Below are 23,258 nucleotides of genomic sequence, written 5' to 3'. Positions count from 1 at the left end.
CCAATGTCAAAGCAAGGGTATATTTATCCGTGCTGGTTGTTGTATGGCTATCCTTGGTCAGGTGTATTTTAATGTACGGGTGGTTTTAATTACTTCCGCATGTGCTTTAAATCTCTGTGTTGGGTGTTGGGTCGGCGACGCGTCCTGGGACGTCGCACACGAATCGACCTTTGCGAGGGATGTGGCGCGCCGAGGAGTGCGGGGCGTGACACTTAGCTAGATTGAGGGTTATAAAATTGCCTCCACAACACATGGGGGAGGTTGGGTTTATCAGGGGAAAGAACATGTCACAATTACGTATCCTCAACTGTTATATAATCTATATTGACCGGGTGAACACTGAATATGCCCTTATTACATATCCTTAGGCCACAACACTCTTCGTGTGGAAGGAAGCAAGGAGCTTCGGTACATCAGACAACACGGAGCCTACTATTCAGGTTTCTGAGTGAATTTCTTAACTTATTAATTAACTTTTCATTCAAAGTTACTATGAAGTGATTTTGTGAGTATTAAATATCGCATTGAGAAGTTACTAAACACTTAGAAACTTTACCAGTAATTATACATACATACTTACATATATATGTACATTTTAGTAACTCAGAGTTAACCTTATCATTTGACATTTTAGATATTATTTGAAAGAATTGAATAATATATAGACACACCATATAAAAAAAGTTCACAAGTAAAATTGGGGTAACAATTATTAGAAAAGATTAGAATAAGTATCATTAAAATCCCAAATCGACATGCAGATTTACCCCTTATTAATTTTCGTCTTACGAAAATCCTACACTGGTACGATTATGACACATTTATCAAAATCTAATTTTCGTTTAATAAAACATCTCATACCGGTACTCCTCACCCAAATCTACTCTCTATTTGTAGATGAAAATTAGTTTGGGATAAAATGATGCTGCGTATCATGCAATTGGCAATCCCAAAATCTAAGTGAAGGGTCACGTGGTGAATATGCGAATGTGCAGCATGTGACAAAACTATACCACATGTCATGCCATGTGACAATCATAGAAGCATAGGAAAGTGCCACATGGTGAGTGTGGGCGTGGGCCACGTAACAAAACGATGTAACGTGTCAAGTCATGTGACAACCATAGAAGCAAAATGAAGTGTCATGTGGTGAGCACAAGAGTGAACACTTTGTCGGATTCCGGCTCTAACTATATATAATAGATGAAGGTCAAGAATATATGTTTTATCACAAAAGAATTTCCCAAAAATCAATAAAATTTAAAATTTGTTTAAGTTTCTCAAAGACAATGAAACCAACTTTGAAAAACATTGGAAAGAAAATACAAATTTCATATATTAAATTCAAAAGGGCTAATGTAGGTAAATGCTCACCTTAAATTGATTTGGCACTACTGTGATACTGCAATTGCTCATATCAAGTCCCACTAATTTCTTTTGACCAGAGGAAAATTTGGGAATCTGAGGAGCACATCCATCCCATCGAAACCATCTTAGCTCATTAGGAAGACATGTAGGACCTTGGAAAGAATTATGCACATTTCGCAAAATGAGCAATCTCAACCTTCTCATTTTTGTAAAATCATCAGGACCAATACATATTTCTGTCGGCTCAAGTGCCTCCACTACTATGGCTTTTACAACACAATCCTCCTGTATAAAGAAGACTATTTGGGTTATGCAAGTTCAGTAATTAGAGTAAAATAGATAAGGAGCAGAATTTGATCATATATGCAAGTCTCACCATGTCACTTGACAGAACATCGACAACGTCATCATACAGCCATAGTCTGCTGCGTTTCCCGGGATCATCGCTTTCTTGGTTCACAATATCCATGCCCATCAATTGAATCAAGTCATGCATTTGTATGTTCTTGGACTCAATTCTTATCAAGGACCTCCCCATGAGATTTTGTAATCCTATTACTGCCTTAAGATCGCAACTATAGAGAACTTTCTTTACATACTCATTATCTCAACCCTTAAAGAAGCAAGCAATGTGGAGAAAGATCTCTTTCACTTTTGGCTCTAGTCCACCGTAACTTATTTTGAGCACATCATTGATGCTTTTTTTAGGAGCCGTAGAAATTTCATCGAGTGCACTTTCCCATTCATATTCTCTTCTACCGTGTAAGAAGGAACCTAGCACCTCAAGTGCTAAAGGAAGGCCTTTAGCATGATTTAGAACACTATCCATTAGATCTGTCCTGATTTTAAATTTTTTGTGTGTCGGAAAAGCATGCTTACTAAATAGCTCACGGGCTTCACTGTCATCCAGTTCTCTAATTTCGTACACATAATATTGATCTATCCCGAGATAAGTTAACAAATGGCTATCTCTTGTAGTAACAATGATCCTACTCCCATTATGAAGCCACTTACCTTCTCCTACTAAAGCATGTAATTGGCGCAAGTCATCCACATCATCAAGGATAAGGAGAACTTTTTTGTGACAAAGTCTTTCTTGTATTAGATTAATACCTCTGTCAACATTGGACACTACTAATCTTTCTTTCAATGCTAATATCTCAAATAGTAATTTTTCTTGCAAAGTTACTAAATCCTTGCAATCTTTTGAAACTTCTCGAACATTTGCCAAAAAACATGAGTTCCCAAATTGATTGAAAATATCATTATAAATGGCTTTGGCTAAAGTCGTCTTTCCTATGCCTGTAACAGTTTGAATTTTCGATCCTTTTCCCGAGATTTAAGAAATGAATTTGACCAATGCACTATAGTGAGGTCTCACCCGGAAATGCGCATTCACGGGATGCTAACCTTAGGGGTAGGGCTGTTACGGGATTGAGTTCGCACGACCAAAGAACTCGACCTGGATTCGATCTTCGACCATATGGATTGACGAGGGAATGTTTTGAGCCAACCGAGACCGGTCTACTTGATTGATCATGTCCGAAGGGAACTAGCTACAGACCCTCGCAATTATATGACAACCGAGGTCGTCCCGGGTGGAGTAAACTTAAACGTGATTTGACTTAGTGTCGGTCACGGGTCGAGAGCGCGTAATTCCAGAGAGCCACCCGTTAGCCAAAGATAAGCTAAAGTTGCGATTGCTCGATTTTAGTCATTTCTTGGAATTCGGGCCCGGGAATCGAGAATTTTGAAAGTGACAATTTTGGACGGCCGATGACGTTTTTGGCTTGGCCAACCTTGGGGCCAACCATTTCTGCAAAAAAATGGATTTCGGTTCGGGACCGGGAAAATTACGATTTTGCCCCTGTGGACACCGATGTTGGATTTTGAGGCCGTTTGAGGTTATTTTTCGCGGCCAAGGTCAATTTGGGGTGGCCACGCACATTCAGAGTGGTTTTGGCCAAAAATTGGAATTTCGACAAAAATTGGGAAAATAATATTATTTTATTCCCGAAACTTTGACGTGGATTTTCGAGGGCTTGCGCGATGAATTTCGCGATTCCGACGCCATATTATGTTGGCCACGCACATATGGAACACGTATGTGCGAAAATTGGAATTTCGGTTCGGGATCGGAAAATTACGAAAATACCCCTAGGCCATTTTTAATTAATTCCGAAATTTGGATTTAATTTTGGGAATAACCAAGGTGAGTTAGGCTTAGCTCAGGTCTGGTCAACCATGGTTAAGAGCAAATGACCATTCTACCCTTGCTTTTATGGATTAGAACAAATATGGGCCTTTGGATTAGGGGCAAAAGTGTCCAAGGCTTTGGATTTTTGACACTTGGCACCCTAATCTATAATGTTTGACCAGATATCTCTCTCTCTCTCTCTCTCTCTCTCTCTCTCTCTCTCTCACGTACAGAAGCATTCAGCCATTTTTTCCCCAGAATTTTCCTCTTCTTCTTCACGTTTACGGTTCTCAGATCCCGTTTCGCCATTTTCGGATCGTTCACGCCGGAACAGATACTAGCGAGCTGTCCCCACCAAGCCAGCAACACCATCAACCATTTCCACCTCACGTGCAGCCATCACAGCCCGGTTTTTGTCCAAAACAGCCTTGTTTTCTCTTTTTCTCTTTCAGGTGCGCAAACATGCAGCCGGAGCTTCGCCCGAGCTCCGATCGCTGTTCCGTCGACACCCGGCCGTCCGGCCTCGCCGTACGTCACCGTCCCGGCCTCGCCGTGCGTCGCCGTCCGGCCACAGATCCGTACAGTGTTCGTGCAGTGCATTCCACCGTCCGTACGGATCGGCATTATTCGCGCCGGACCGTACGGACGCCCGCGGCTATCGCGGGCACCTCGCCGGCCACCGTCCTAGCCTGTCCGTACGGTGTCCGTGCGAGTGATGCTATTCACCGCGTCCGTGCGGGTACAGCATTCCGCCGTCCGTACATCGCCGGCGCAGCTTTTGCCGCTGTCCGGCCGTTCCGGCCCGTTCTGTCTCGCCTTTTTGGGTAAGTGTTTTCCCCAAATGTCATTTAGGACCTCGGGTATTTCTAGACTCGTTTGAAGTTCGGTTTAAGTGATTTTAGGGACTGTTTGTGGCTGTTTCATGGCTGTCTTCGGGACTAAGTTAGGGGTTGAATGTTTGGAGGTTGTGGGCTGATTGGGCGACGAAATTCGAGGTTTAGGAATGCTGAGTTAGGGCTGTGATGTCGAGGATCGATCGGGAATTAAATGGGTGATTAATTGGAAATGTATTGGCTTGATTGGGTTTATCGGATTAATTGTGTAGTTTGCTGTCATTGGCTTGTTCTAGTTTGTGCTTGGGCCGAATGTGATGTGGTGCTATGCCGTGTGTGTGGCTGTGAGGTGTGGTGGCGTGGACATTAGAATGTGCATTGAGTTCGTGTGCCGAGTGTGGGTGATCATGTGGTGTTCGTGTGATGAGAATGCGTGTTTGTGAAGTGTACGTGAGATGTGAATTTGGTGCGTGGCTATGTATGTGTGAGGCGTGTATGTTTGGCCGTGCGTGTGCTGGTTGTGTGTAAGTGTGGTTTGAGTGGAACGAGGATATGGAAATGTAGGATTGGTTGGAAAGGTCCGTCCTGAGGCGTGTACGTTTACGCGGGACGATGCCGTCCCTGACGAGGTGACGATGCCCGGCCTGACGAGGTGTCGATGCCTGACGTGGTCAGAAGACCGTTGGCCTGATGCGTTTTACGCGGGCGCGGTAGAAGGAAAGTGTGTGTAGGATTCCGTCCTGAGGCGTGTACGTTTACGCGGGACGATGCCGTCCCTGACGAGGTGACGATGTCCGGCCCGATGGGGTGACGATGCCTGACGAGGTCAGAAGACCGTTGGCCTGATGCGTTTTACGCGGGCGCGGTAGTGGTGGAAAGGTTGAAAATGAGTGGGATTTGGCAAGACAAGCGAGTGGATTGTGGAAAGTGACGCATGGTGTGAGTAGCGTGCGAGTGTGTTTGTATCGCGCGATGTGATGCTTAATTATGGGATAGAAACTGCTAGGCACGGTATGGGACGTGCCCAAGTGGTTTCTGTCTTATAATTGAGGCACGCGCACGTCTGTGAGTCCTTGCTGTGATGTGTTGGCTGTGTTATTGTCTAACGTGCAGGAACGTGCGTGATGGATTCCAAGTAGGGTCGCATGTGATTGTTAGTTTGGCCGATCGTTGTGTGTTATGGGTGTTTTCGTCTGGCGGTACGTGAGTGCCTACGTGGGGTTTGGGGTTGTACACTTATTGAGATTCGTCTCACGGTTGTATAACCGCCACTTTCAGATCCCCGGCCCTAAACCCGGGAAGTGCGGCTTTTCTTTTCGGAAGTCCGGGGAGCTACTGTTGGTGCCAGTGGAGCTGCAGGTGAGTTCCAGAAATTCAAGCCAGAGATTCAGAAGCAGACTGGAGGAGGGCGATCCTTAGGTTTTTCCTTAAGATTTTTGGGGGTTGTGTAAATCGGGTTGACCCATAGGGAAGTTAAGTTAACCAGACCCTGATATTTTGTTGACGGTGATTTCGGATGCTAGTTTGTTAATTATGCCTGTAATATGATGTATGTATAATTGGTGTTGTATGAATATGTGGTTGCTGGATTGTTCTGTTGTTCTACCCCGTTATCGTCATTATTTGTCCGGGGTTTTATTATTCGCTTCCGCATGTGGCTCTGATGTTTGGGTTGGGTCGGCGACGTTCCTGGGACGTCGCATCATTTTGACCGGAGCAGGGGATGTCGCGAGCTCGATGGGGCTCGGGGCGTGACAATGCCTCCTTGTCCCCACAATCTCACCATGAGAACATCATCATCAGACTCAAGGTTTAACATCGATTTTAACTTAACCACTCGGGAATCTATCCCAACCGGATGTGTAGCAACATGCAAAAGTGTTCGGTCTAGGTGAGTGGAGATTTCCATCACAATTCTTTGTATAAGCTCTGACTCATCTCTGAAAAAAAAAATAGAAGTTGTGGCATCGTTTTAGCAATTTGAATAAGCAAATAACAAGCAATTACTAGCCAACGATGACAAAAGCAGTGCATCGCATTTTTACATAACCACAACCAAAACAAAATGTATTCCTACCAAGTCGAATTAGAACTCAAAAGAGCTCCACAACAATCGAAACAAGTTCAGGGTTCAACTTTTAGTCATCCAAGTGATTCATGTTCTTTTGATTTATACATGACGATTTAGTTATTTTTTTTGTTGAACTGTAATATGTAATTTATTTATACGCTTAATCAAAAAAAGTTATTCAGGACTTTGAACGATGGTTGAGATTTTGATTTGAAAACTATCAAAATACGCCGAAGCACGATGCCATTGCCTTACATGGCCTGTGCACACTAATTATCCTGTATCAAGTGTTGGCGAACTTTCTCTTTCCTTCCAAAGAAAAGGGATAGGTGTAGTAACACATACTTAACATTTTGTCCATTGATTGATCAAGTTTTAACATTTTATATTGTTCCAATAAGTCAGTAAAACTTTCGGGCGATGAAGTCCTATTGTCAAATTTTTTTACGGGAAAAAGCCACGTGTCTATTCTATGGTTAGCTACATGTGATTTTTCAAACTCAAAATGCCACCGGTAACGAGTTTATGACTCGGACCTTACCCGAATGAAAGAGCTATGGACCTTACCCGAATGAAACAAGGCTTAGCAAAAGCCAAAGGCAGAATTTTATTGTTTCATGCTTAGAAATACTTTTTTTTTTTGTGATAGTGAATTTCAGTAAGTGTTTGTAAGTATTCATAAAATTGTCGGTAAAACATGATCGGTGACCTTTTCCTTTCCCATAACTTGTTAGTACCTTACCAACGATTTTATGAAATCACCAATCTTTTTTATAATTAGTAAATAACTAATTTTTCGTAGTAACTTACCAAAATTGATTTGCATAACTCATGGCCACGAACTTACTATTAAATGAAATTACCAACATAAATTAGAGTGACTTATCAACATTCGTTATATTAAATAATTACCTGCTAGTTTTGGGTTACCAACTCTCACCTGAGCGACTTATGTTCTTTTAATTGACCATCTTTTTTATTGAGTTACCAACTCTCATTTGAGTTATTTTCTAACTAATTTTAGAAATTGCCGATCTTAATTAGAGTGACTTACCAACTTCTCTACAATTAAGTTACCAACTAATTTTGGGTCATCAATTCTCGTTTGAGAAACTTGCAAGTTTAATTTTCTTTTAATTATCAAATTTTCTTCAATTTTGCCAAATTTTATTTTTCTTTTTTAACTAAATCTTAAATTTACCAACTCTTATATGAGATTACTCACTTTAACTCAAGCTGCTAAAGAATTTTCAGAAACCATAAGATGAAGCATCTATGCATATACTTACAAACATGTGTGTGTAGACTATTTACAAACAATCTCTATAATTACTTGTAAAAATTGGTTTCTTATACAAAATATGAACTCCACTCTACTTACCCATCTTTCAAATGCTACCCAGACAAGTTACCAGCATCGGAAAGAGCTTTCTCCCATCTCTTCACTTCCTTCGAATCCTTCCCAAACTTAGACTCATGCTTGATCATAGCTTCTCTGTACCTCTCTCTTGGTGTTCTTACTTCTCTAGGTTCCACTTTGTAAAACAAGGGAAAGACCATGAGATCTCTTTCTTTCTTGCACTCCATGATTCTCGCCACCTCTTCCAAACACCACCATGAGGAAGCGTAATCCTCAGAGAAAATGATTATCGCGATCTGTGATTCTTCGATTGCCTTCATAAGCGCCGGCGCTATTTGCTCTCCTTTCTTGAGCTCCTCGCTATCAACATAAGTGTAGATTCCTTTTTGGTCAAGAGCTCTGTGGAGATGACCGAGAAAGTTGTTCCGGACGTCCTTGCCTCTGAAACTTAAGAACATATGGTAAATCCTTTCAGGTTTCGATGAAGAAGCCATTAGATGATGGAGTTCAACAATCTGCAACGAGTATTAGCTTAAGATCTGGTAGAGTGTTTTTAGGTAGTTCGTTCACCATTCAATCTTCTTGTTGATTTATTCTTATACTAAAGGACAGAGGCGCATGACTTTTTTAGGGCAGGGTCAACAAAAAAGAATATTAGAAATTTGGAAAATGATGGTGCTTCTGGATGGACCAAGATATCTAATAGGTGTGAACACGTGGACTTATTTTTCCTCAAGACCGCATATCACGGGGTTATTCCGATTGGCTGATTGATTGACGAGTTTGTTTGTTTGATATTGTATTTATTGGTAAATTGTCGACAAATTTGACCAGTCAACAAGCCAAATGACTGACGAAGACAGAGAATAGTATAGATCACTACTGGTCCCAGTGGACTCAATTATTGCACAAACTGACAAAGAAACTTTGTTGGCTTCCTTGAAATCACATCCACGACCTCCGAGTAGTTGTTTCTTCTTTGCTAAACCGTAATTAAACACGTGACCCCTCAAAATAGACATGGCCACGGGCCGGTTTCAGTCCGGAACCGGCCCAGGGCAAACCCAGGACCGGTCCGTTGACCCGGCCTGCAGTTCGGAACAGGAATCGGCCCGTGGCGAGCCCGCAGTTCGGAACAGGAACCGGCCCGTGGCTTGCGGGCCCGGTTCCGGTTCCAACAATTTTGGAACCAACGGTTCCGGGCCCGGTTCCAAAAAAAAAATTCATTCTTTCTCTATTTTTTTCTCCAAATTTGATTACAATGTATATTTTGATTACATTTTATATTGAATAATTCATTATTTCATAATTTGATAATTCATTATTTTTTTATTTCATAATTTATTTTTTTAATTTTTACCGGCCGGTTCCGAACTGGCCCGGAACCGCCGGTTCCGAACCGTGGCCAGGTCTACCTCAAAAGACATCATCATACGCACGATCAAATATATCAGCAAAGAACAGTATTAGATCTATTAATAAAATTAGAACTTTAGAAATGGTTCTTAAGTGTGGACCGCTATATCTAATAGGTGTGAACCCATCAACTTATTTTCTCTGGAGAATGGATATCACGGCAATATTCAGATTATCTTATTTTACACAAGTTTCTTTGTTTTTATATCAAATTTATTGTTAAATAGTTGATGCTCTTGAGCGGTCAACAAAAGTGTTTTCAATTAATGTACCGGATTCGAGGCTTTTGTCTATGTAGTCTTCGTTTTTCTTTTGGAAAATGAAGTATTTCATGTCATTAGGTTAGCTTTTATCATATGCTCACTAATAGAAAAAAAATTATGGCTTCCTCGAAATGGCAATCCCAACCTCCAAGTAGTCGTTTTTTCTTTTTTTTTTCTTTTCTCCAAACTGTCGATAATAATTTAACACATGACCACTCAAAAGATATATAATTGATACGTACAACTAAGTATATAATTGGTCTAGCCCTATTTCATTATTTTTATAACTTAGGGGCACGAGAACAAAAGTCCAGCTACCCCGGAAGCTTATATAACTCTCTAGTGAAAACTCTTTTATCATTTCAACACTGCAAAAGACATGATATATATCTATATGGCTATTTTGTGAAGACTTCATTGAAAGACTAACCATTGTAATTTATGGGTCATGTGGGAGTGAAGAAAGACATCCCAGCCATACCTGTATGCTATGTTATAAACATCTAATACAAGCTAGCAGGTATGAATATTAAGAAAGTTTTATTGTGAATTTGATCACAGCGTGACACGACTCTAAAGAATGACAAGTCTAGGCCTCTTGGATCTCAATCATATTCACATGTAAACAAATGACGGAACTCTGTTTTACCCTACATATGAAAACAGTACTTTATAATAGTCAAAGAATTACAACATTCCAGACCAGATGTTAAAAGAGTAAGTTTTTCAAAGTTTATACCTCTAACCTCGAAACAAAATTAGTGCTTCAAATAAGACCATAATGAAGTCACGCTTTCTAAACATAACATCAAGATGAAAAGTAACTCAAGGGCAAGGAGTGTTAGCATTTCGTGTACCTAGTAAAGCAGAAGAAGCAAAGTTGTCATAGTTTATGCAGACATTTTGGGAGACAACTCCCCATTTTGACGTAATGTGCAAGTTTAAGGAGGCCAAAGAACATCAATAGTCTAACAAAAAATGATAATCTTTTCTCTTAATGCACACACAGCTTCAAATGTAATGCCCAGTGTAACTTCCATTTGTGGAAAGTGTTAAATGTGGTAAGCACAACCTGAAACCTACAACAAGCAAACTAAGTTCAAGTATGCATCGTCAGGACTATAAATTAAAATTCACTCAAAGATCCAACTTTCATCCATAGAAAAAAGGAATCCTACAAGGTAGTGCTAGAATATTATTGGCAGAGGTATTGTGAAATTCATCTTCAACATGAACAAGATTGTTCTCTAATGTGGTCAGGAAGACTCAGGCAATTGGGAGCCCCAGCCACATATTCGCAAGAATTAAGAAAATAGATGGCACAAGAGTTATGGACTTCAACCGCACATAACACAAAATAATCCATAGGAAAAGCAAAATGAAGAGTTGACTAATCACTATTAAAATAAATAGTTTCTATGTGACATTCCGAATTTCGGCCCATTTTTAGGATTTATAAAACGTGTAATTCGTCAGTGTGCTTATAGTAAAATCTCGCTCGGGAACTGATCACTCTCGGTTATTGTTTTTAAAATTGAGATTTCGCTAGAATCGCACTCGATCGAATTTGGCCGTTATTTAGAGCCCAAACTTTGGTGTCGAATTTCTCGGAGTTTCGGGATGAATTTAATTGGACGGTGTCGATATTATTGTGGCCAGCCTTGAGATTGCCCGGGATATGTGAAAAGTGAAATTTGGACCGGGTGCGGACCTAGACCAATATACCTCCCTTAGTGTTTATTTGAATTAGTGTCTTCTAATCTTTTTCTTTAATTGAAAACTAGGAATTTTCGTGGCCCTTAGATATTGGCTTGCTCACCAAGATCAATTTTGGACCCTCGGATTGCACTTGAGTGGGTTGACTTGCTCTCTCTCTCTCTCTTCTTATTCCCGGAGCTCTCTCTCTCTCCCTCCTTGGAATCAGCCGAAGCTCCAAGCACCATCACCTCCACCTTGCTTCTCCGGTTCAGATGCCACCGGACTCGCCGCCTGAATCGCCGCCCAGACACCCGTCCGGCCACCGGAGTGCGCACTGTTCACAAAAGCCTGAACTAGCCCAGAAACCAACTGGAAAACACCCATTTTCCCCTCTTTCTCTCTCTCTTTAGGCCTCACTCCTGGTACCCCAACCACCACCATCTTGTGTTCGTTCCAACCATCCCAGCCTGGTCGCCAGAAAGTCGTCGGAGATTCCCGTCCAGCCCTGTTCACTGCCGGAGCTTAGTTTGTCTGTTCACTGGTTTTCTTGCTTAAACCCTTGGTAAGTGACTTCCTAATCCTTGGTTAGGCTAGTGGGTTACTAATGGCATGTCTAGGGATGGGTTAGGGGCTGTGGATAGTTGGTTTAGTGGTTGTATAAGCTTGATTTGCTTAATGGTGCAAGTTTAATGATTCTCGGATTTCTGGTTGTTACTGTACCTCTGCGCCTTGTTATTTTTTTGGTGATCATTGTGGGCAGAATCTGAGGAAGTGTTCTCATGGAATTTGTTCCCAACATCTTAAGGTATAACATACTTTAAATTCAGAATTTTCGGAAGTTGTTTGGGGTCATTCGGAGGTCGGCTTTCGGACCGTCTCAGGGCTGCCGGAGTTACTGTTCACCCGCCCTTCTTATCTTTCCAAATTTTTATAAAATTTTCTAGACCTTATTTCAACAAACTTCCCTCACGAAAATTGTTAAAAACACTTGTTTCTATGATATATAAAAATTTCAGAGCTTTTCAAAGTGATTTGGGTACTGAATGAGTTGTATTTTGATGGTCTGAGGGGCTGTCCGAGCGAACCGGATTCTGTCCGGATTTGAGTGTCAAAAAGAGGTGTTTACAGTTGGAACTGGGTTTCAAGTTCTTCATGGAAAATGTTTATCAAGATGTTTTATACAACATATCCAAATTTCAGAATTTTTGGAGTTTATTTACTATTTATTTCAAATGGATTTCTGTTACTGCGCAACTGCCCAGTTTGGACCCGATTTTGTATATTCTCGGTTTTTCTCTCTCTCGAGAATTATTCGGTGTTATCGTGGCGTTTGTGGATGAATTTGATGTTTGAATGTGGCCGACTTGAATGTCGGATGGGTGGGCTTGTTTGGTGAACTCGTGATTGGAATTTGATTAGTATGACGTGTGAGAACGGACTTGAGACGTGTTGACGGTGGTCCATGAAAGGAAAGTTTGGCTTGAGACGTGTTGGCGGCGGCCATTGGAATTGATTGAATTGTGTGGCTTGTGTGCTTGTGAGAACGGACTTGAGACGTTGATGGTGGTCCGTCAAAGGAAAGTTTGGCTTGGGACGTGTTGACGGCGGCCATTGGAATTGATTGAATTGTGTGGCTTGTGTGCTTGTGAGAACGGACTTGAGACGTGTTGACGGTGGTCCGTGAAAGGAAAGTTTGGCTTGGGACGTGTTGACGGCGGCCATTGGAATTGATTGAATTGTGTGGTTTGTGTGCTTGTGAGAACGGACTTGAGACGTGTTGACGGTGGTCCGTCAAAGGAAAGTCAGACCTGAGGCGTGTTTACCGGGTCGTGAGAAAGTGCGAACGTCCAGTGAGGGACAGAGCCCGAATTGATCGAAGGGCTGAGCCTGAGGTGCATTGGCACGGGCTGTGAGAATGGACCTGAAGCGCAGTGGCGCTGGTCGTGAGATGGTTGATTGGGCACGTGTGCGAAATGTGATTGGTTGGATTGGCTGGAAGTACGTGTGGATATTTGATTGGATTGATTGATGGTACGTGTGGATATTTGATTGGATTGATTGATGGTATGTGTGGATGTTTGGTTGGATTGGTTGGGTGTGAGTATGGATGGCGCTCGAATGATTGTGTTATATTATCGGAATATTATTTCATTATCATGATTTGACTAATGTGCAGTGGGGGCATGTGATTGGATGGCGAGGTAAGTCCATTGATGTGAATTATATATTTGTTATCGGTTATATTGCATGTTGAGACTTGTCTAGGTACGCATTGGCCTAGGTGGGATTTAGGGTGTTGCTTATTGAGACTCGTTCTCACGGTTATTATATAACCACTTTTAGATCCGCGACCGTGATCGATTTGGAGATGCCGCCAGAGTACCACAGGGATTGAAGGATAGATCAAATTACCCTATCTTTTGAGTACCTTTTCGTAGAGGAGATAAGCTTGTCAACCACCGCCCCCTTTTGAAAATTGTGGTTTGAAATTGGTAGCCTGGGTTATCGTTTTGTAATAGTGACTGCTTTATGATGTTATGCAATTATTGCTTCGTGCTATCCTTTTGTCATCATGTTAGTTGTCTGGGTTGTTTTATTTCGCTTCCGCTTGCGTAGTTTGTTTGGGTCGGCGACGTGTCCTGGGACGTCGCGTTCAATACGACCGTTGAAGGGACGTCGCGAGCCCGTTGGGGTTTGGGGCGTGACATTCTACTTCTCATCCAACACATGAGTGTCGATAACTGATCAATTGTGCTAGACCATTGAGATTTTATTGTGCTTTTATGACTACTAGTTTCTATCCAAACATCTGCTCAACTTGAACAAGACAAAAAACCATGAGAGTACTAATTGTGGCACCACAAGTAAACTAACCTCACTTGGTACTGTCGATTTGTTGAAGAGATCTAGCAAAATTGTGAGAGAACTTTAGGTGAAGTTAAATTTCATCTAGAGATTAAGAAGCTTTTGTTATATCTCATAGACCTAATGAAGAGACAGATGGGCTCTAAGAATGTAATAGAGGTGTTGAGGAGAAGAGTTAATGGGAGTTTTCAAAAAAAAGGAATCAGAAAAGAGGAGGCAGGGCAGGAACCTTTCTTTTGTTTGGGTGGGTTTCTTTTCTTTTACCAAGTGGTACTTCCTTCTCTCTAAATGCCCCAATTTCTCTCTCTCTCTCTCTCTCTCTCTCTCTCTCTCTCTCTCTCTCTCTCTCTCTCTCTCTCTCTCTCTCTCTCTCTCTCTCTCTCTCCTAGAGAGAGATGGAAAGTAGCTATTTCCAAGGCTCTAAGTTTTCTCCCTTAATTTAATTCCGCAGAAGGGATATATTATGTGTAAATAGTTTCTTTTTTTCTAGTGGCTTCAAAGCCATAAACAAAGTGATAAATACTCACCTCTCAACAGAAATCCCTGCATGGAGCCAATGGATGGCAATGCCATCCAAAGCAAGATTTCCTCCCAAGTCTCCAACTTTCCACATGCCCAACACATACAGCTAAGAAATGTTTGAACTCCCTTAGCCTCCTAGACTAAACCAAAGCTGATAAAAAAAGCCATGGATTCCACATGGATTCATTATCTATTATGTCAACAATTAAAGTAAGCCCATATTGTATAGTGCTCATATAGCTGCTCCACTCTCATCAATGCTTAACACAATGAGCAAACTCAGGATGCTTACAGGTTCATGACAGGAGAAATAACCTCATGCCCTCGCTACCAATAATCCCCACAAGAGCAAATGCCACTCCTAAAGCGATGAATGCGGCTGGAATCTCTCACTACCATCTCATGATCAACAATCTTTGCAATAAGTTTAATTGCAAAATGACATTCTCCACAAATGCAAAGATTCTTCATTATAGTTGTTGTACTACCCTTGATAGTAATAATGACCCTTCCTTCTGTTCGTCTTCCATGTCATGGAGAGAGAACCTCTTATTTGGAACGCTACCCGATTCCTTCAACTTCAGTTTCAACTAATCCGGCTTCCAATATATGTTCTCACTCAAACGGTGGGATTTATCCCTAGAAAGAAATAAATGCTTTTGCCCCTTTATAGTAACCCAACTGCTACCTGGTTGCTTCACAATCCATTTATCCCTCATAGTCACTCTTAATCTCGAGACATCACCCCACCTATTAGCAGAAGCATAGATGTTGGACAGTAAAACATAAGCAGCACTACAATGTGGTTTTGGGTCAAGAATATAGTTTGCAGCTCTTTCTGCCAAATCTAGGTTAGAATGCATCCTACAAGAACTAAGCCAAGCAAGCCACACTATGAAGTTAGTTTTAAAGGGCATGTTCTTACAATATCCTCTGCTTCCTCTAGCTTCCCACATCATCCTAGCACATCCACCATGCATGCATAATGCTCATGCTTCAATTCACTGGAAGTGTTCTCACTAAAGTATCTGAACAAGCACCTACCCTTTTGTAACATCCCAAAATGACTACAGGAAGAAAGTAGTCCCGTGCAGTGTGATCTCATCTGGTTGTACCAGTCTGTGAATCATTTGGCTAAACAACTCCATAGCCCACATCCCTTAGGCATGTTGTGCAAACCCGCAAACAACGACATTCCAGGTGACAATGTTCTTCTCTAAGTCTTTTGAACACTACAACAGCATCATCAACGCCTCCACACTTATTATACCTGACTACAAGAGAATTGCCAACAAAAACATCACTTTCCAATTTCGTCTTTACATCTGACGCATGGACCTCCTTACCTCGATCTAGAGACTCTAAAACTACAGCAAGAGTTTAAAGAACTTAGAGAAGAAGATTGATTAGGAAGAACACTTGTTCTCATCATGTCACTGAACACCTTCAGGCCATCTTCATGCCTGCCATTCGAGCCATAACCAGTTAGAAGAGCCGTGCATATGACCACATTCCTATAAACTGCTTCATTGAAGACTTGGGTTGCTTTCTTAATGCGCTGGCAGTTAGCATAGAACGTGATGAGAGAAGCACATACAAATCGACTAAGGCAGAATCCTGACTTGAAAACATGACCATGAATCTGCACACTAGAGGAAAAGATGATGCATTTGCACAGGCACTCAATGCACATGTCAAGTTACTCGAATTGGGAACAGCACCAGACTCGAACATTCTCTCAAAAAGAATTAAAGCCTCTTCACTCTTACCATTTTAGTCAAGCCCGCCAGTCCTTGGAGTCCATGGAATCACATTTTGAGAAGGCATTTGCTCAAACAATTTCACAGCATCATCAACCCTCGCATTCTCACAATACCCATGAAGCATCGCATTCCATGCAGCGAGATCCCTTATGGGCATCTGTTTGAAAAATCTCTCTACCTACTCAACTTGTCCAAATCGAAAGAACCCATCTATCATTGTCGTCCACGAAACAACACTTGGTTCGGGCATTTCATCAAAAAGCTCTTCCGCCACCATCAAGTCCCCGTAGTCTAAGCAGCCTTTGATCATTGTGTTCCAGCAAATTGCATCTCTCACGGGCATTTCGTAGAACAGTTTCAGGGCATCGTCAAGGCAGCCAGTTCGTTGGCAACCCATGATCATCTTTGTGAACGAACGAACATCTAGGTATTGAAATATGTCCAGAACCTCCCGAGTTTCATCTGGCTTTTCGTTCTTAAGGTGTCCAAAGACCGCGGGACTGTCACTAGTTGCATGACTCGCACGTTTAAAGAAGTGCTTGGAGAGTTGGGTGTAGGTTTCACATCTGAGATTTGGGACATTATCTCGTGAGCTTTTACAATTACTGGATGATCAAGGCTGATATAACGTAGGCACTTGTTTCAGTAAATTGGGAAATTTTGCTTGCTTGCTTGCTTGCTTGCTTGTATTATTTCACTAAAATTTCAATAAATTGTAATGTGGATTAAACTTTGCATTACTACTCCTTGTTTCTCTCTTAGTTTGAATGGTGGCTTGGAGGGCTGTCACGACTTCCCGAATGGTCGGGAGACGGATTTAGAGGTAACGTCGAGTTAAGGGACCAACGGCTCTCAATCATCACGAGTTCTCCCAAACCTTTACATTGCGCGATGTCGGGAAATTCATTTCAACTAATTAAACCTACGAAAATCCTATACGAGAGAGTCGCCAATAGCTTATTGTGGTCAATTAGAAACCTTTCGGTACCTAGGTCAGGGACTTGATTAATCTTCAATGTACTCCATATATTCCAAAGCTTCTCCATATTGAAATTGAATTCTAATAAAATACAATTGTTTTTGGTTGAATATGAGGATCGATACTGTGCTAAGTTGCTTCAATTGAGTGGTTCTAAATGGGGAAATTTGTCTGTCAAGGTTTAGGATCTTTCTCTTACCCCTGGTAGACTAAGTGACAAATGATGTAGGTCGTTGATCAGGAAGATTCCAAACGGAACGACGGCATGGACTGTAAAACACTTCATTTATGCAGGTAGACCCCAATTGATCAAGTTTGTCGTTATTTACAGCTTGATAAACTATAATTGTCAACATTGTTATGCCAAGAAAGTTGATATGAAATGCTCAGCATTTGTGTAAAGGATGTTGGCCACGAAAATGGCACGCCCAAGATCACCATAATCAGAAACCGAAACACGATAATGGAGAAATTGTCGATTCGCGTACCTGGTTTGGAATCCATCGAACTTGACGCGGAATTTGCGACGGTTTCCGAACACGAACTCAAGTGCTTCTCCCCTATCCCCTTCGTTAGAACACTGGCGTAATGAGATTGCCACTCACGAGAAGAAAGTTCTCTCTAAATCCGTATGTGAGTCAAATTGTGCATCATCAGGTTAGGGGAGGGACTTGAGCGCTATTTATAGAGTCTTCGACCACGGGCCCTCTCATTACCGGCCGGGCCGTACTCGGCCCACACCAGCCAGCCCCATATTAGACTGATTAAGTACCCATATATCTTACCTTTATTAGACAAAACTAATTCAGTTAATTTCAATTAATGAAGCCCACATTAGGAAATTCTTACATTCTCCCACTTGGGCAATATTAATTGAAACAGAACTGTGTGCGCACCCTTATATTGGTCTAGAGATTATTCTTCATAGTCAATCCGATCCCATAAAGTCTCGAACACCGAATCATGGCGGTAACTGCATGTACTCACGCAGAGCCTTCCATGGTCACGAGTGCTTTCAACTTTACTGATATGGATTCAATATGGTAGTGTGTCAAATAGACAATACCTCAAAATGAGTGATACTTCATGTGTTATCCATTTTGTTAGTCCAAATTCTCTCTCCTTAAGTGTCACAAAACCTAGTGTGTCACCAGAGAATTCCTTCATGGTTCCAACGAACCTTCATATGTCTTACCTTGATAGTTAACTGTACTTTATGTGTAACAAGACATATCGTTAAGGCTAATACCAAGAATGCCCCATAGCCTGTACTCGAGGTTTACACAATGCCTCGAGATTTTCATCAAATATATGTACTCAACTTGATAAATCTACATTCACAAATACCTCATTGAATGCAAAAGAGTTGATACATATTCAAATATTACAAAATGTAACAAAATCAGATACAAACTTCATAAGAGCAACATAAAACTAAACAGCTCCCACTAATTAACAGTATCCCATGATACTCCTAAGCCCATGTTCATGATATGTCAATCAAATACACAAGGGCGAAGGCCTTTAGTTAGCGGATCTGCAATCATATCATCTGTTGAAATGTGCTCTACTGCAATGTCACCATTCTGAACTTTTTCCTTTATAGTCAGGTACTTGACATCCATATGCTTAGACCCCTTGAGACCTCTGTTGTTGTTAACAAACAACACTGCAGAGTTATTTTCACAATACAGCTGTATGGGCCTATCCACAAAATCAAATACGGTCAACTCCTTAATGAGGTTCCGGAGCCAAATTGCCTGAGTAGCGGCCGAAAAGCATGCTACAAACTCCGCTTGCATGGTAGAGGATGTCATTGATTTTTGTTTCTCACTTTTCCATGATACTGCACCTCCTGCTAACTTAAAGATGTAACATGTTGTCGACTTCTTTTCATCCTGACAACCAGCAAAGTCTGAATCCGAATACCCAACTAGTTATAGGTCCTGAACATGTTTGTAAATCAGCATATAGTCTTTTGTCCTCTTTAAGTACCTCAAAACTTTCTTGGCAACAACCCAATGATCATGTCCTGGATTTGACTGATATCTGCCTAGAAGTCCTGTTGCAAAAGTAATAACTGGTCTAGTACATACTTGAGCATACATAATACTCCAAAGTACACTAGCATAAGGTACATTCTTCATTTGGGCTTTCTCAAAATCTGAATGAGGACATTGTGACAGACTCAACTTATCACCCTTACTGACAGGAGCAATTCCTGGCTTGCATTGCTGCATGTTGAATCTTTCTAAGATACGATCAACATATGCCCTCTGAGATAAACCCAATAGTCGGCGAGAACGATTCCTATGAATCTCAATGCCAAGGACAAAAGACGCCTCACCAAGGTCTTTCATATCAAAGTTCTTTGACAACATCCGCTTTGTCTCATGCAGTAAACCAAGGTCACTGCTCGCAAGCAGGATATCATCTACATAGAGTATAAGGAAAATGAATTTTCTCCCACTGACCTTACAGTATATACACTGATCTACTTTGTTCTCAACAAAACCAAATGAAGCGACAACACTATGAAACTTCAAGTACCATTGTCTAGAAGCTTGCTTGAGACCACAAATAGACTTTTTAAGTCTACATACAAGTGTACCTGAATCATTTGCCGCAAAGCCTTCGGGTTGCATCATATAGACTTCTTCATTAAGATCTCCATTGAGAAAGGCAGTTTTAACATCCATCTGGTGTAACTCCATATCGAAATGAGCTACCAATGTCATGATCACTCTGAAAGAATCTTTCGAAGAGACCGGAGAAAAAAGTTGCTTCATAGTCGACTCCTTCTCTCTAAATGAAACCCTTGGCTACCAGTCTGGCTTTAAACTTCTCAATCTTTCCTTTAGAGTCCCTTTTAGTCTTATACACCCATTTGCAGCCAATGGGTCTATGACCTTCAGGTAATTCAACAAGTTCCCAAACTCCATTATGCTTCATAGACTGCATTTCATCTCTCATTGCATCCAACCACAGTTCTAACTGAGGACAAGAAACAACTTCCGCATAAGTCACTAGATCAGCCACAGAACCGATATCGTAGTCTTGCTCTCCTATATAGACTAAATAGTCTGGTGGTATAGCTGATCGTCTCTCCCTAATGGATCTCCTTACTGGAGCAGCAACAGCCTCATCCTGCACATGAGAGCCTTGAGGAACTTCATTAGGAGCTGTCTCGATAATAGGGTCCTGAGCCTCAACAGGTTCAGTCTGTGGTCTGGGAGTCTCCACAATTATTTGTATGGGAGGAGATAAAGATACAACATTACCCATTGTACTATTATCCTCAATAGTCTGTGAGCAGCTACTTTCTTCGGCCACATCAAACTCCAGAAACTTGGCTGTCTGTGATTCCGCAATTCTTGTGCCTCCACTGGGATTATAGAACCGATATCCCTTCGAATGATCCGGGTAAGATACAAAGTAACACAGAGTGGTTCTGGAGTCCAACTTACTTAATGTTGGATTATATAACTTCACTTCTGCAAGACATCCCCAAACCTAAATATGATTTAAGATAGGCTTACGTCCAGTCCATAACTCAAAAGGAGTCAATGGAACAGCTTTAGTAGGTACACGATTCAGAATGTACAAAACTGTTTTCAAAGCTTCACCCCATAGAAAACCAGGTAAATTTATCCTTTTAATCATACTCCTCACCATTTTCATAAGGGTGCGATTGCGCCTTTCGGCTACACCATTTTGCTCAGGACTCCCATGCATAGTGAACTGAGCCACTATCCCAAAATCCTCTGAGTATTTGGCAAATGGCCCCTTATGCTGTCCGGCATCGCCATGCTTGCCATAATACTCTCCACCTCGGTCAGATCTAACAACCTTTATGACCTTTCCCAACTATTTATCGACTTCAGTCTGAAAAATCTTGAACTTGTCAAGAGACTCAGACTTTTCTTTAATCAAGTACAGATAGCCATATCGAGAATAGTCATCGATAAATGTAATGAAATAAAAATTTCTACACAAGGTTGCCGTATAGGGTCCACTTATATCAGTGTGAATGACCTCCAACAAGTCAGAACTTCGGACTGCAGTTTTCTTCCTTATCTTGGTCATTTTACCTTTACAACAGTCTACGCATGTCTCTAAGTCATCTTTAAGAGCAGGCAGGATGTTAGTCTTTATCAGCCTTTCTACTCTATCCTTAGAAATATGACCAAGCCCTTTATGCCACAATGCATAAGACTGTTCCTTAGGTAGTAGTCTCTTAGAAACAACATTTTCAGCCGTATAAGCGACGTATATATCATTGGGAGACAAACACAATCTGTACAATCCGTTGAACATATAACAACACCCAACCTTACTTGAATTAAGAAACAAAGAAATAACATTGTTCTTGATTTCAAAAGAGTAGCCATACATGTCCAAACACGATACAGAAACTAAGTTCCGTCTAAATGAAGGTACATAAAAAAGTGTCTTTCAACATTAATCTAAAACCAGAGTCTAGAATCAAGACATCTCCCACAAACACAACATCGGCTTTCTCGTTGTTTCCCACAGTGAGTCTTGACTCATCCTGATTTGGCTTCCTCCGGTTTATGAATCCTTGTATGGTAAACGCAACATGATTAGTTGCACCACTATCGAGCCACCAAGAACTGGATGGTGCTTCTGATAGGTTGGATTCACAAACAAGTGCCAAAGAATCATTACCTGTAGACTCACTTTTGGACAACCAAGATTTGAACTTTCCACAGTCCTTCTTTATGTGACCTTTCTTCTTACAAAAGAAGCAGCGGTCACCATCCCTTTTGAAGGATGTTTTCTTTGGACCCATATTGTCCGATTGACCAGTAGTGTCATGAGCACCTTTATGAGTACGATTTCTGGACTTCTTATTCTTCCTTTTGTAGGAACTAGAAACATATAAGGCTAGATGCCCTTTTTCTTTCTTAAGTTTCTCTTTCTCTGCCACCACCCTTGCTATAAGTCATTCACTGACCAAGTCTCATCTTGGAAATTGTAATTTGTCTTTATAATCCCAAAATCAGGTGGAAGGGTGTTTAGGGCTTGATGCACAATACAAGCATCAGGAATGGAAACATTAAGAGCTTGAAGGTTCGTCTTTAGGTCTACCATCCTAAGGACATAATCTCTAACCCCAACAGTACCATCATACTTCATATTGAATAGCTTTTGAAGAAGTGTACCAACCTCAGCATTAGATGAAATGCGGTTTCTAGCCTCTAAGGCTGCCATCATTTCCTTAGCAGTACAGTCAGCTGGCAAACCACTTTTTAAGTGTTCTTGAATGGATTTCTTCATTGTCAATAAGCAAATCCGATTGCTCTTTTCCCAGGGCAGCATAGTCCGTTTTCTCAGTTTCAGTACTGCTGGCCGTGATATCTGCCGGCTTATTCTTTGTAAGAGCAATGTGAACATCCGCCAGCTCCATTCCAAATAGAAAATCCTCTTTTCATTTCTTAAAGTTCAATCCAGTAAGGACCTCAATGGAAATGGAATTGCCATTTACAGAAAAGGTGACTCGAAAACAAACAAACAATACAATCAGCATCATGTGAGTACATATCCAGAGAGTTACACACATCATCACATAATCACCTTTGGGCAGAAAATATGACATGCAGTTGTACACTCTCCACATGACAGCGGCCATGAGAACATATTCTAATCTTTCGTGAAATCATCACCTTTGGCTGTATGAACCACTAAGATCAGTCATTTCTTAAGCACATGCTATACATGTACCCTTCCATGAACCAGTACGAGATCACCTCCTTTGGGAGTATAATCACGCAATAGAACAAGAGACATCCCACCATAATATGAGACCGATATTTCTCAAACCCAGTCAAGTGTGCCACTTTGGCGGTCACAATCCAACTGAATCCTTGAAAATCTCTCACACCAGGGATATGAGCTTTAT

General features: G+C 41.3%; 2 protein-coding genes, 1 long non-coding RNA gene and 1 pseudogene across 4 annotated transcripts in view; 1 reads left to right on the top strand and 3 right to left on the bottom strand.

The window, feature by feature from the left end:
• Positions 1-1,943, bottom strand: part of LOC130134852 (disease resistance protein RUN1-like) — a 39,978-nt gene extending 38,035 nt beyond the window's left edge. Inside the window, exons 1-2 of the mRNA XM_056302593.1 lie at positions 1,745-1,943; positions 1,375-1,653 (exon numbers count right to left, since the gene is read on the bottom strand). Coding sequence (XP_056158568.1) covers positions 1,375-1,653; positions 1,745-1,906 — 441 coding nt within the window. The 5' untranslated portion in view covers positions 1,907-1,943. The remainder of the gene's footprint in view (positions 1-1,374; positions 1,654-1,744) is intronic.
• The window catches only part of LOC130134854 (uncharacterized), a 65,119-nt gene extending 51,415 nt beyond the window's left edge, over positions 1-13,704 (top strand). Inside the window, exon 2 of the long non-coding RNA XR_008814343.1 lies at positions 13,550-13,704. This is a non-coding gene — a long non-coding RNA (uncharacterized LOC130134854). The remainder of the gene's footprint in view (positions 1-13,549) is intronic.
• LOC115691156 (tRNA-specific adenosine deaminase TAD2-like) overlaps positions 1-23,258 on the bottom strand; it is an 83,920-nt gene that overhangs the window by 45,477 nt on the left and 15,185 nt on the right. The gene's annotated exons all lie outside the window — the stretch shown is intronic.
• LOC130134853 (toll/interleukin-1 receptor-like protein) lies at positions 2,077-8,811 on the bottom strand (annotated as a pseudogene).

Source organism: Syzygium oleosum, unplaced genomic scaffold (genome assembly GCF_021117445.2).
Source record: "Syzygium oleosum isolate NSW1041296 unplaced genomic scaffold, Sole_v2.1 Sole_v2.24, whole genome shotgun sequence".
Taxonomy (NCBI): Eukaryota; Viridiplantae; Streptophyta; class Magnoliopsida; order Myrtales; family Myrtaceae; genus Syzygium; species Syzygium oleosum.
Note: the sequence above shows the minus strand (reverse complement) of the source record. Positions and strands in the feature narration are given on the sequence as shown.